Here is a 15,331-nt window from a genome sequence, read left to right as displayed (position 1 = left end):
TACAGAAGAATGAAACTAGATCATTCTCTTATACCATATACAAAGATAAACTCAAAATGGATGAGAGATCTAAATGTGAGACAGGAATCCATCAAAATCCTAGAGGAGAACACAGGCAACACCCTTTTTGAACTTGGCCACAGCAACTTCTTGCAAGATGCATCTATGAAGGCAAGGGAAACAAAAGCAAAAATGAACTATTGGGACTTCATCAAGATAAAAAGCTTCTGCACAGCAAAAGAAAGAGTCAACAAAACTAAAATACAAAACTACAGAATGGGAGAAGATATTTGCAAATGACCTACCAGATAAAGGGCTAGTATCCAAGATGTGTAAAGAACTTATTAAACCCAACACCCAAGACACAAACAATCCAATCATGAAATGGGCAAATGGCATGTATAGAAATCTCACAGAGGAAGACATAGACATGGCCAACAAGCACATGAGAAAATGCTCCGCATCACTGGCCATCAGGCAAATACAAATCAAAACCACAATGAGATACCACCTCACACCAGTGAGAATGGGGAAAATTAACAAGGCAGGAAACAACAAATGTTGGAGAGGATGCAGAGAAAAGGGAACCCTCTTGCACTGTTGGTGGGAATGTGAACTGGTGCAGCCACTCTGGAAAACTCTGTGGAGGAGGTTCCTCAAAGAGTTAAAAATAGACCTGCCCTAAGACCCAGCAATTGCACTGCTGGGGATTTACCCCAAAGATACAGATGCAGTGAAATGGCAGGACACCTGCACTCCAATATTTATCACAGCAATGTCCACAATAGCCAAACTGTGGAAGGAGCCTCGGTGTCCATCGAAAGATGAATGGATAAAGAAGATGTGGTCTATGTACACAATGGAATATTACTCAGCCATTAGAAATGACAAATACCCACCATTTGCTTCCACGTGGATAGAACTGGAGGGTATTATGCTGAGTGAAGTAAGTCAATCGGAGAAGGACAACATTTTATAGTCTCATTCATTTGGGGAATACAAAAATTAGTGAAAGGGAATAAAAGGGAAAGGAGAGAAAATAAGTGGGAAATATCAGTGAGGATGACAGAACCTGAGAGACTCCTAACTCTTGGAAACGAACAAGGGGTGTTGTTGGAAAGGGAGTTGGGTGGGGGGTTGGGGTGACTGGGTGATGGGCACTGAGGGGGCACTTGACGGGATGAGCACTGGGTGTTTTGCTCTATGTTGGCAAATCGAACTCCAATAAAAAATATACACAAAAAAAAACCTTTAAAAACTTCAATTTATCAAAATACACCATTAAAAATGCATATGAACCTCCAGTCTTGGAGAATAAATAATAAGTTGTACTTTTACATAGTAATGAAATAGGAAGTACAATGAAAATAATATCCCATTTATATTATATATAAAATACTTGAACTCCAGGCAAAAACATCTACCAATGAAACAAAAGGAAAAAATAATTGGAAAGTCATACTTTATGCTTGATTGTACAGACTATAATAAAGATGGCAACACTTCCTAATTTAGTAAAGATATTTTAATGTAAGACTAACTTTTCTCAGGATATTTTAAATAACATTTTAAAATGGGATTTCCAAGCCAAGAAAACATGCCTTTATTTTTTTAGTTTATTGACTATTTCTAATAGTGCATTTTTATCAGATTGGATTGTGGCAATCAGGAATTTTATAATTGGTGTTTGATTTGTTAGTGTATATTCAAACAAACCTTCAAAAAAAGGTTAAGAATACTGGGATAAAAATTAGGCCATGAGCAGCCCCAAATAGCATAACAAGAAACATAATCTTAAAAAATGTCCTGAAGATGTATGCTTTAGCTATAGATAAAACACACACCCCTATTACTGTTGAAAGTGCACTTTGTAACACTGGGTAGCCTAGCAGATACAATGTCTCAATTGTTTTTTGGTTTACTGAGGGCTTAGAACTGGAAACAAATGCATAAGAAATGTGTGCAGAAAAATCGAAAGAAAACCCTATACAAATAGCAAGATTAATCATGGATATGGAATCAAGATTGACATTCCAGAATGCCATGAAACCTGTTACTCCCACAATCACAGAAGCAATAGCAAAAGTCACCTACAACGAACACGGTGGATGAGGAATTAACAAAAAGGAAACAATGAACATAGCAGCTGATGCAACAATGACATTTCGAACAGTGTTTTCTAATATTGCAGTGTACTGATCAAAATATATGAATGCCTGGTTATACACCATTAGTGGAATTTCGCATTTTTCAGCTCTGCTTCGTAATTGGAATAACAAACATCTTCTTTTTATTGGTTGAAGAAGAAACATCCACAGTCTGAATGAAGCCCCGGGAAGAAATGATCTCATTTGATGATGAGATATTAATATCATACATAAAAAGTGGAAAATTTGTTTAAAAAGTAGGCAAACTGTTCATAAATTTATCCTTATCATTTACATTTTGTCTGCTGCTTTCCATATATTGCACATACTCTCATAACCAAAATTCTGTAAGATTTTTATCTACATAGTCACTGTTTTCCAAATCTGCCAGTCATTTTTCCAGCTTTTGCCTAGCATCTTCATCCCAGCAGTCAAAAGTTTCAGTAACAATAACCATAACCCTTGGACCAAACTCTGAAAAATAGTCTTCTTCTACATTAAAATGTGGTGTGTTGTAGGAACCATCACTTGCCAAATTTCAAAGGTCTAAACCTTCCTGTAGTTGGAAACAACCATAAATACTAAATATGATGTACAAAATGTATATATGCGCTACAAAAAATTTGGACTCAGGGGGTGTGAGAAAAGGGCCAAAATAGTCTCGAAAGAACAAATTCATTGGATGGGTATCAGTTTCTTGTTCATGTGGGAGAGAATCACATGGGAGACAGCAGGATCTTAATGAAAAACATTTTTGGTTAGGAGTTTTTGGCTTTTTCAACCAGCGTAGACAGACTATTTCTCTTTTACCATCCAGGGCCATAAATGCTCCAAAACAGGTGATGTTATAAAAATAACAAAAGAGCAAGGTTGTTCCTGTATAGATGCAAAAGTACTGTACAGACCTGAAAGAGGTCATAATCCCTGTATAGAAGGCCAGAACATTGGCAATGGTGGTAAATGTTATAGACACCGCCACCTTGGAATAGACGGTGGAAAGCCTTTGACTCATGCTGTCCTTGGCGCTGGTCTTCTGCCAGGCAGAAATCATTATAAACATATCATCAACTCCAACACCTGTTAAAACAACAACAATCTTTATATGTATTAATATCTGTTAAAAATTAGACACATAAGCTCAAACCTTCCTCTCTGTCCATCTCTTAAGGTCTTATGTATCTTGCCCAGTCTGTGCTTTGGTACTACTTTCTCCATTGCTTTCTCTGATTGCCTCTGAATCCACAACAGAATTCATCCCTTCCTCTGTGATAACTCTGTGCTTTGAACACACTCCCATTATCTGTACATAGCCCGGATACTCTACTCTGAGTCTTCATTTAGGGTGTTTTATTTTAGTTTTTTAAAAAGATTTTATTTTACTGATTTGACAGAGAGAGAGAGAGAGAGAGAGAGAGCCAGCCACAAGCAGCGGGAGCACAAGCAGAGGGAGTGGCAGACAGAGCAAAGCAGGATTAGCAATGGATTTTGATTCCACCTGGATTACTTGAGGGACCATTTTCTCTCATAAACCGTTTTACACAAATGCACAAACACATCAAGCCAACATTCTGTTGCTTGAAATAGAAGCTGGACTCAACTGTTCTACAGTTAGCATCTAACTATCAATATGGAATGATTTGAGAGACGCCACGTAGTTCACACACACACACACACACACACACACACACACACATCATTTTCCCACTAGCCTGTTTTTGATACCCAGAATGTTATCATTCAAACTTACTTTCCCAGGTTAAGGCATTGTTATTAAAATGCAAGTACTCCTGAGATCAGACATATGCACCAAAAGTACATCTTAAGAATCCTTTACGTACTAATGCTTACTAGGTAATTCTTTTCCACAAGGATGTTTCATGACTGGCTTGGAATAGAGGACAGAACATTTGAGGACTTTGAAATCAGCACTGAAAACCAGGAAAGGAAAACCAGAAAGAAGGAAGGGGAAGCAAGGACAGCATGAGATGTCACAGATAAATTTCACCTCCTCAAGCTTTCTACTGGAGTTGACACTACTTTCACTCATGTATATTGATACAAACTCAATAAAATAGACAAGTAAATATATAAAGTGCAGTAAAATGCTGATCTTAATTTCAGTTTGGGGGGATCTTCTCTCCATGGGAGGGTACTAGGAATTGCAACTTTGCCTTTGATCAGATGTTCTATAGGTATGATCAAGAAAGTAGAAGGATCTAAATTAACACAAGTCTATATAGTCTGTCATAAACTGCATCCTGACATTCCACAGCTACTGGCTTTGAGGATTTCATTTGTACTTAGCTGGACCAAAGGGAAAAATCAGAAGTACTAAGAACCAAGAATGAACTCATGGTATTTACTAGGTATTTAAAAATTAGTTTTATTATAGAACCATATTCAGAAATTGTCCTCGCACATTCCTTGCTTGAGTTGCTTAAATCACACACACACACACACACACACACACAGAGGCATTCACACTCCTATGAATACACAGACTATAGGATACTGGTTTACATTAAATCAATTATATACACTTTAACAATAGTTTTTAATGGCTGTGGGGAATAGTGAGTGACCAAAAAATCCCCCAAAATCATATTTTGGATATTTGGTGTGTGTGTGTGTGTGTGAACAGCCTGTTCATGTCCCTTGTCTGTATATTCCCATTTGGGGTACTAGATTTTGCCACCTCTAAAGACACATAATTCAATTTGATTTTCTTCTTTCCTGTCACCTCATTTTGGATCCATAGAGCCACCTAAATGTAATTATTTTGCTTAATCTAACATTAACTCCTTCCCTTATCTACCCCACACCCTCACATACACAATGTGTAGCGTCATGTTTTGTTTTACTCACCTAGAATAAGAAATGGTGAATTTGCAACTATGGTCACAAATGGCACCCCAATATACAACATCAGGCCAAAGCCACTCACCACTGCCAAAGCAACAGAAGTCACCCCAAAGGCTGCAGCCCATATTTTGTTTTGTACACAGTCATACCTGTAAATTTGGAGGGAAAAATCATGGGATTTGTGGTGGTAGCTTCCATACTGAAATTCCATCAGTTTATAACATTCTCGACTTGGACACCTCTTCATAAAGCCCTTGGGCAATAATTCTCATAATTGTCTAATGGAGACGTTTAATTCCTGGGCGCTATCCCAGACCACGTGGGAAAAAGCAGAGAGGGAACAGAAAGGTTGTCTATACTTTTACCAAACTTCCTGGGTGATTCTTCTGCGACTGAACAAGCACTACTCCACTGACTGGCAGTGCAGAACCACAAAGATATATGAAATCACTTCAGATGGTTAATTCCTCACTGCTCTTCAAAAGGTGTAAATGGAACACAACAACAAAGAGAGGACAAGCCAAAGCAGAGAGGGTACCCCAAACCACATTACATATTAAAATATTGACAACAATCTCTGCTTTTATATTTCACTTGTTTCTTAACTGCTTTAAAACAAATCACTGATCCTTGTCTCTAGACATTGTTAGGAAGAGAGAGAAACTAAGTTTGGATTGAAAACTAGGAGAGTCAACTATGGAAATGGAAGCACTGATTCTAATACAGCAAGAACATGACCAAAGACCTTTTACTATAGTAACAGTAAAATAATGAAACTTTCTTATTATGGAAAGATTTTCTACACCATAATCATGGTTCACCTTTTTTCAACACACTAGTGCTAGGAGTTAAATTCAGGGCCCCAAATCAACCATACACACAAAATTCCAGCAAAAGTAAATTGCTTTTGGGGTGCCTGAGTGGCTCAGTCAGTTGGGTGTCTACCTGAATTCAGTTCAGGTCATGATCTTGGGGTCCTGGGATTGAGCCCCACACTGGGCTCCCTGCTTTGTGGGGAACTTCCTTCTCCCTTTGACCCTACTCCCTGCTTTGCTCTCTGTCAAATAAATAAAATCTTCAAAAAGTAAATTGCTTTGTTAGAATAAAATTTGATAATGAATACTTTTAAAAAAATACTGTTTATAGCAGTTTAAAATATGAAATAACAAAGATGAACTTCGAAATCAGAAAGATTAATGAGGATAAATGTTACAAATAACACATTTATTTCCATTCCCTCTTTCAAGTTTCTGGGTTTTTTGGTGTAAATTTTTCAGATAGGGAAGTATGACTTTACTTTGATTAGTTGCTGAGTTGACTTTCTCTGTGACCTTTTATTTTAATGTTCAATAGACATGGAAGAAAAGATTTGGAAGTGGAACACTGTATTCCAGTCCCCAAGAAGGATTTTGTTTTAAGCAGTTTATCAAAATTACTTGGAAGAGTTTTAGAACTTTAGAATTCCTGGAATCCAGCCATACAGATCCTGATTCAGTAGGTTTATAGTGAAGCTGCAGAATCTATATGTCTAAAACTTTCCTCATATGATTCCAGTGCTCAGGCCAATTTGGGGATTACTGGCAGCAAAATGGCCAATCTTCTGAAATTTTTATTCATTTAGCAGGGAAGGGGTAAATTAGAAATTATTGCTCTTAGAAAACAACCTGTATGTTTGGTGAGAGATCTACATCTTCCTTGAAAGGTAATGATGTCTCCCATGAGTAAACAATAGTTTACAGTGTATTTGAGAAGAGAAAGATTTTCCAGATTGTTTCAGAAATATTTGATAGAAGTTTTGTCATTTCCAAAATGCTAGACAATTTTGAAACAGTCTAGAAGCTCAATAGACCACTACTTATTATAGAATGAGGTTCACATTAGAGCATAAATTTGATAAAGTCTTACTATTGTTCATATAACTTCATTATGAAGAAAATAAGTATAAACCCTAAAAATGGGCAGCCCCGGTGGATCAGTGGTGTAGTGCCACCTTCGGCCCAGAGCCTGATCCTGGAGACCCAGGATCGAGTCCCACATCAGGCTCCCTGCATGGGCCCTGCTTCTCCCTCTGCCTGTGTCTCTGCCTCTCTCTCTCTCTGTGTGTGTGTGTGTGTGTGTGTGTGTGTCTGTCATGAATAAATAAAATCTTAAAAAAAAAACCCTAAAATGTGTTCAAATAAAGGCTCTATGGGAGGCAAATGAGTGTATGCAAGGAATAACCTTCATATACAGGTATATGAGACAAGCAGAACGGCCAGTGTCTTTGGGACTGTCTAGGACGTCCTGCCCAGAACATAGACAAGAGATTTTCAGTGATAACAGAGAGGTAGGTAGGAGTGCGAGATGTCCAAGAAATTTAACACACTCACAGAAGAATCAGTTTTATTTTTGAGCCCAGAGAAGGCACATATTGAACCATCATGGCAGCATCTGTGCCTTAAGAAATTTCCTGCTCCCTTTCCTCTTCTCCTTGGGCATGCTCCAATCCAGAAGTCAGCTTAGCAAGACAGGAAGTAGGAAGAGAAATGATAGAAGAGGGCTGGGGAGTCCCTTTTTTTCTCCATGAAGGACTATCCTAAGCAGCATGCTCCAGCTAAGAGTGCTGGGGTGGGGGTAGGTGGGGGGGGGAATCCTTAGCTTCAAATCAAGTTATCACTTTTGTTTATTACATGGACATGGATATGGACATTTTAATTCTGACTGGAGGATTTAGTCTTACCTAAGAATGATCACAAAAGTCACAGGGCCTACCTGAGTTTTCATGGGGCAGAGGAAGAGCTTGCTTTACCTACAAGACTCAACGGGAACAAAGGGAGACAAAAATAAAGTTGCTTTATGCTTATACTTCATGAGTTCTAGTGTCCAGTATGTTGGTTAGATAAACATAAAGCCTTCAAAGAGAAAGAAATATAAATCATTTTATAATTGCTTTTGGTACAAGATTTTCTGTATTACTGTCCATAATCATGTGTAAAGATAAGAAGGAATTGATAGAAATTTGTATCTTCAGAACCAACTAGCTAGTAGAAAAATTTTTGACAAACCAGTTGTTGGTGCCTTATAGATTCCATGCTAGGTTAACTTTATGTTTTGCTCTACTGACTTTAACAAGATTTTTGTCTTTTCCCCTCCCCATAGTTCTTTCCTCCTTCCCTCCTACCCTTACTTCTAGTTTTTTAGTTTGTTTGTTTTCTACAGGATGTGGGCTTTTGTTCCAGAAAAACAAAGTTGTGAGGTAGTTGACTCTAAAGAGGTACCCATTGTGTTTAACTCCCTTCACCTACCTAAACCTCATTTGTCTCTTAAAATCTAGAGTTGAATGACATCATTTGTTCCAAACCAACCTACACATGATAATGAACTAGAGAAGTTTTTGAAATGTTAATTTTCAAATTAAACCCCCAGAGACTTGATTCAATAGGTCAGGGCCTTGGAATATATGGGTTTATTTTTTTTTTATTTTATAAATTAATTTTTATTGGTGTTCAATTTACCAACATACAGAATAACACCCAGTGCTCATCCCGTCAAGTGTACCCCTCAGTGCCGTCACCCATTCACCCCCACCCCCCGCCCTCCTCCCCCTCCACCACCCCTAGTTCTTTTCCCAGAGTTAGAAGTCTTTATGTTCTGTCTCCCTTTCTGATATTTCTCACACATTTCTTCTCCCTTCCCTTATATTCCCTTTCACTATTATTCATATTCCCCAAATGAATGAGAACATACACTGTTTGTCCTTCTCCGGTTACTATGGCCAAGTTCAAAAAGGGTGTTGCCTGAGTTCTCCTCTGGGATTTTGATGGAATCTTGTCTCACATTTAGATCTTTCATCTATTTTGAGTTTATCTTTGTGTATGGTGCAAGAGAGTGGTCCAGTTTCATTCTTCTGCATGTGGATGTCCAATTTTCCCAGCACCATTTATTGAAGAGAGTGTCTTTCTTCCAGTGGATCATCTTTCCTCCTTTATCGTATATTAGTTGACCATAAAGTTCAGGGTCCACTTCTGGGTTCTCTATTCTGTTCCATTGATCTATGTGTCTGTTTTTGTGCCAGTACCACACTGTCTTGATGAACACAGCTTTGTAGTACAACCTGAAATCTGGCATTGTGATGCCCCCAGATATGGTTTTCTTTTTTTAAAATTCCCCTGGCTGTTTGGGGTCTTTTCTGATTCCACACAAATCTTAAAATAATTTGTCCTAAGTCTCTGAAGAAAGTCCATGGTATTTTGATAGGGATTGCATTATACGTGTAAATTGCCCTGGGTAACATTGACATTTTCACAATATTAATTCTGCCAATCCATGAGCATGGAATATTTTTCCATCTCTTTGTGTCTTCCTCAATTTCTTTCAGAAGTGTTCTATAGTTTTTAGGGCATATTTTGAGAACCATTTGAATGGTAAATGGTTCTCCAACCTTTTATTTTCAGGTTGTAGGTGTCCTTCTGTCTAAAATGAGTCTCTTGTAGACAGCAAAAAGATGGGTCCTGTTTTTTTATCCAGTCTGAAACTCTGCGCCTTTTGATGGGGTCATTAAGCCCATTCACGTTCAGAGTTACTTGAACTTCTTCTTAAAGGGGAGTTTTAAGAGTCCCCCTTAAAATTTCTTAAAGAGCTGGTTTGGAGGTCACATATTCTTTCAGTTCCTGCCTGTCTTGGAAGCTCTTTATCTCTCCTTCCATTTTGAATGAGAGCCTTGCTGGATAAAGTATTCTTGGTTGCATGTTCTTCTCATTTAGGACCCTGAATATATCCTGCCAGCCCTTTCTGGCCTGCCAGGTCTCTGTGGAGAGGTCTGCTGTTACCCTAATATTCCTCCCCATGAAAGTCAGGGACTTCTTGTCTCTTGCTGCTTTAAGGATCTTCTCTTTATCTTTGGAATTTGCAAGCTTCACTATTAGATGTCGAGGTGTTGAACGGTTTTTATTGATTTTAGGGGGGGATCTCTCTATTTCCTGGATCTGAATGCCTGTTTCCCTTCCCAGATTGGGAAAGTTTTCAGCTAGGATTTGTTCAAATACATATTCTGGCCCTCTGGCCCTTTCGGCGCCCTCGGGAACCCCAATTAAGCGTAGGTTTTTCTTCCTTAGATTGTCATTTATTTGCCTTAATCTGTCTTCATGGTCCCTTAATTGATTGTCTCTTTTTTCCTCAGTTTCCCTCTTTGCCATTAACTTGTCTTCTATGTCACTCACTCGTTCTTCCACCTCGTTAACCCTCGTCGTTAGGACTTCTAGTTTGGATTGCATCTCATTCGATTGATTTTTAATTTCTGCCTGATTGGATCTAAATTCTGCAGTCATGAAGTCTCGTGAGTCCTTAATGCTTTTTTCTAGAGCCACCAGTAGCTGTAGAATAGTGCTTCTGAATTGGCTTTCTGACATTGAAGTGTAATCCAGATTTTGTAACTCTGTGGGAGAGAGGGCTGTTTCTGATTCTTTCTTTTGAGGTGAGGTTTTCCTTCTAGTCATTTTGCTCAGTGCAGAGTGGCCAAAAACAAGTTGTATTGGAACACGGGGGAGTATCACTGGTCCGTCCAGCTGGTCTTCTGGGGGAGGGGCCTGCTGTGCTGATTTTCAGGTGTTAGCACTTGGGGGAGCTGCTCTGCCCCTGCCTGCTGCCGGGCTCAGCGGGGGTTGTTTACCCCGTGGGGCCCCAGGAGGATCCGCAGCAGTTGCTATGGCAACTCTGGAAGCCTGGATTCAGCACTCCGCATTTGACAAGATCCAATACCCATATGATGAAAACACTAAAAAAACAAGGAATAGAAGGTAACTTCCTCAAAATGATAGGGGCATTTATGAAAACTGCATGGCTAATGTTATACTCAATAGTGAAAGACATAGATTTCCCTCTAAAATTGGGAACAAGATAAAGATGCCCACCTTCACCAATGGCATTCAACACTGAAGTAGAAGTGCTAGCCAGATAAATTAGATAAGAAATAGAAATAAAAGGAATTCTATTCCTTTTTACAGATTACATGATTCTATCCATGAATGTTCCAAAGAATCCACAACAAAACTATAGAGTTAATAAACAAATTGAGCAAAGCTGCTCAAGATCAACACAGAAAAATCAGTTGTGTTTCTATGTGCAATAAACAATTAAAAAATGAAAGAAAGCAATTCCACTTAAATAGTGTCTAAAAGAATAAAATACTTAGAAATAAATTTAATAAATCAAAGAGGTGAAAGACTTAAAAAAAAAGGTTTATTTCTCTATTTGAGAGAGAGAGAGAAGAGAGCATAGGGGGTGGGGAGAGAGAGAGGGAGAGAGAGAATCTTAAGTGGCATGCCTAGCACTGAGCCCAATTTGGTGCTTGATCTACGACCCTGAGAATGACTGTGACCTGAGCTGAAACTAAGTGCTGGACACTCAACCAACTGATCCACCCAGGCACCCCTACAAATCATATATTTGATAAGGGTTTAATTTCCAAAACACACAAACTACTCATCAATAACAGGACTCAACAACAAAATGACAAACAACCCAATTAAAAATGGGCAAAGGACTTACGTAGACTTCTCTCCAAAGAAGACGGGCAAATGGCCAATAAGCACAGGAAGACCCTCAACATTATTAGTTGAGTACTTTGCCACTATTTTGCCATTGCTAAGATGGCTTTAATCAATAAAACAAAAAGTAACAAGTGTTGGTGAGGATGTGGAGAAACTGGAACCCTTATATATTGCTTGGTAAGATATAAAATGAGGTAGCCTTCATGGAAAGCAGTGTGGCGGTTCTTCAAAGAACTAAAAACAGAATTATCATATAACTCACCAATTCAACTCCTATGCATATATTAAAAATAATTGAAAATAGGAGCTCAAACAAATATTTGTACACCAGTATTCATTACAACATTATTCACAATAGCCAACAGGAGGAAATATTCCAAGTGCCCATCAACAGATAAGTGGATAAACAGTGCTGTATGTATATATATGTATATATATATATGATGAATTATTAGTCATAAAAAGGAATGTTTTTATACATGCTACATCATAGTTGAATCTTGAAAACATTAGGCTAAGTGAAATAAGCCAGTCACTAAAGAACAAATATTGTATGATTCCATTTATAGAAATCTCTAGAATAGGCAAATTCATAGGGATAAAAGGTAGAGAAAGGTTAACTGGGACTGGGAGGTGGATGCCATGGAGGGTTACTGCCTAATGCTTATACAAATTCTGTTTGGGATGATGGAAAATATTTAGAAACAGATAGTTGTGATGGCTGCACAACAGCGTTAATGTAATTGATACCACTGAATTGTACACTTAAAAATTATTGAAATGACATATTCTATATCTTTTTTATGTATTTCCCCACACACAAAGATTTTTTAAAAAGTTAAAAACCAATAATAAAACCGTTTTACCTGTAGCATGATGTGATTGCAAATAATATGATTAGAAGGTATGCCACATGAAACAAGGGGATCACTGTCATAGAGGTTGCTTCAAACTCCAGTTGTCTAGAAAGTGATGTAAAGTAGACCATCAGGATACCTGCGTGGCTCAGCGGTTTAGCACCTGCCTTCGGCCCAGGGCATGATCCTGGAGACCCCGGATCGAGTCCCACATCAGGCTCCCTACATGGAGCCTGCTTCTCCCTCTGCCTCTGTCTCTGCCTCTGTCTCTGTGTCTCTCATGAATAAATAAAATCTTTAAAAAAAATAAAGTAGACCATCTGCCAAAAAAATATACTCCAATAAATAACTTTTAATTCCAGTATGTGTGTGTGAGTTACAAACACTATTGAAATGCTATCGCTTATTGATTGAAATGTTAAAATTTAGTAAAAGATCAAAGTAAGTGAATTATGACTTTAGAATAAAGAAGACAATATGGATTTGCTTCTTCCCACAAATCTGGCCTGCTTCCCAGTTTCTTGCAAAAACCCAAAGTTGGAAACTCCTGAGTTCTCAGTTCCTCAGAACTCAAAACCTGAGTTATCTAAATAAGACTATGAATCATTAATAACTACAGAAATTGTCACTTTTTCTAAGTTTTTATTAGGCTGTTGTCTATTTAATTGCATTGACATTTCAGAAACATATGGTATTCAAGGGCTTTTTAAACTGCATTGATATTTCAGAAAGATCTGGTGTTCAAGGGCTTTTTTTCTAGTAGTTGTCTCACTTTGACCAGGCTTACTCACAAGTATTAGCGGGCTTGCAGGCCCAACAATTACAGAGTAGCTAGCATGTGCCTGGCACTATGCTATAACTTACTTGGAAAATGCTGAGCTAGTTATCTTTTCAAAGACACCATGGAGCTTCTGCTTAAAGGTTTGTTTCTGCATTTAAAAAAATTTGTTGATTGATTTATTCATGAGAGACACAGGGAGAGAGGCAGAGACATAGGCAGAGGGAGAAGCAGGCTCCCTGCGGGGAGCCTGGTGCGGACTCCATCCAGGGACCCTGGGATCATGATCTGAGCCAAAGGCAGATGCTCAACCACTGAGCCACTCAGGTGTCTATGTTTTTGCACCTTAGTGAACTTCAAACTAGTTTTAGGAGGCTCCCCCAAACAGCAAAGACTTTAACAAAGAGTAGGAATTTCAACATAATTTGACTAGAAAACCTGATAGTCGATGCCTGTACCGAACACACCGGCCTTGAGGATGTGGGATTTGTGTTTTCCACCAGATTATTACTAAGGAGTTAAGATTTGTGGCACCCTTTGATGTGTGAGATTAAGGAAATCGGATTAAGTACCGAATGGAGTAGAGCACTCCGTGCTTCAGGTCAAGGGCTCCACCGAATTATCAGGAAGTGCCACTGCTATGGTCCTCAGAAAAAGTGTCATTATCCCTCCCACGTTTCCCTGGCCTCCCTATAAAACCCAGCCACCAGGTACCTGGATCTTCTTCGAGGCCAAACTCTTTTCAATGTTGGTAGATTGGTTCAGGAAACGGATCAACCACATCTGGCTAAGCTCATTGTCCTTCACGTCCTCAGTTTTCAGGTAGTACAGTAGCCGCATGGCTTTGGCTTTCACGAGTGATTGATTGGTTGCTTCCCGTCCTCTTGCCTAAAAAGGTTCCTCCAATGGTGCCGGCCAGGTAGATGGGCTGACCCGATAGGTCGAAGAGCGGGAAAGTGATGTTCGTCGGGTCGAGGTCCTTGTGCATGCGCCAGGCGGACAGGAGGGGGGTGGAGGGCAGGCAGGCGCCCTGGTATTTAGCGCACACCCCATCGTAGCCAATCTGGGTCCCCTTTTCCTTGGCCACATACAGATCCTGCACCACAGTGTCCAATGTACTAATTTCTTCTAAGATTTCCTGTTGCAGCAGCGAGGCAGAGCCGGAAACCACTAGGGTGGAGACAGAGTTGACCCCGGTGCTCTTCCTGGAGTTGGAGAATCCGTAAGAGTCGTTGGTGGTGAAATGCCCCTGCACAAAGCGCCCTCGGCCTTGGCCGGGCTCCCCATGGGGGTGTACTGCTCGTCGAGGTTTTCTTCGGTATCGCTGGGCAAGTAACCACGCCTGTGCCCGAGCGGCCTGAGCAGCATGGGCACCAGCAGGCAGGTCCGGGGCTGCGAGCCCACCTGCGTCCCCAGCCTTCCCCAGGCGCGGCTGAGGGGCGCCTCCAGGCAGTCGGCGTGGCGTGCCGGGGGCCCGCTGTCGGGGAGGCCGGCGGACTTGGCCGCTCCGCACTGTCCCCGACCGCGGAGGAGACGCCTCCAGGGGCCCTGTGCGCTGTCCCGAGGCCCAGTCAAGCTTGGGTCCTGTCCCTGACTTGGCTTGGAGGCGGGCAGCGGCTCGACCCGGACCCGCGCCCACGTCCCGCGGCGGCCAGGTGTGGCCCGGGATGGGCTGCGGCTCCCGCTGCTCTGCCCTGGCCGCGGGCTCCCCCTTCACCTCCATCTCCCGCCAGGCGTCGGGCGCAACCTCGGAGAGAAGGAGGCTCATTTCCGGGAGGGAGAGGCAAGGTGTTCAAACCGGGCCGCAGGTGGGCAAGAGCCACCGGCCGAGCGCCCAACTCCTCCTCCCGCGCGTTGGCTGGAGACGGCCCAGGCTGCGGCTGCTCGCGCGAGGCCAGGGGGCCGCTGGGGAGCGGGCGATTGGACCCACGGCCCGAGCAGCCCAACTTGTCTGTGGCGCGCCTTTCCGCTCCGAAGTTTAGTTACAAACAGAAACACTTCTTTTTTTTTTTTAAGATTTTATTTATTTATTCATGAGAGAGAGAGAGAGAGAGAGAGAGAGGCAGAGACACAGGCACAGACAGAAGCAGGCTCCATGCAGGGAGCCCGACGTGGGACTCGATCCCGGGACTCCAGGATCGCGCCCTGGGACAGAGGCGG

General features: G+C 40.8%; 1 protein-coding gene across 1 annotated transcript; it reads right to left on the bottom strand.

Annotated features, from left to right (window-relative positions):
• Window positions 1–1,718: 1,718 nt before the first annotated feature.
• On the bottom strand, window positions 1,719–14,939 carry LOC129515568 (patched domain-containing protein 3). The gene is given in 8 exon segments (XM_055334491.1): window positions 1,719–2,279; window positions 2,281–3,224; window positions 5,013–5,158; window positions 12,403–12,532; window positions 13,879–14,041; window positions 14,043–14,434; window positions 14,437–14,726; window positions 14,767–14,939. Coding segments are annotated over 8 exon segments (2,799 nt in total).
• Window positions 14,940–15,331: the final 392 nt, after the last annotated feature.

This window comes from Nyctereutes procyonoides, unplaced genomic scaffold, assembly GCF_905146905.1.
Source record: "Nyctereutes procyonoides isolate TBG_1078 unplaced genomic scaffold, NYPRO_anot_genome, whole genome shotgun sequence".
Lineage (NCBI taxonomy): Eukaryota > Metazoa > Chordata > Mammalia > Carnivora > Canidae > Nyctereutes > Nyctereutes procyonoides.
Note: the sequence above shows the minus strand (reverse complement) of the source record. Positions and strands in the feature narration are given on the sequence as shown.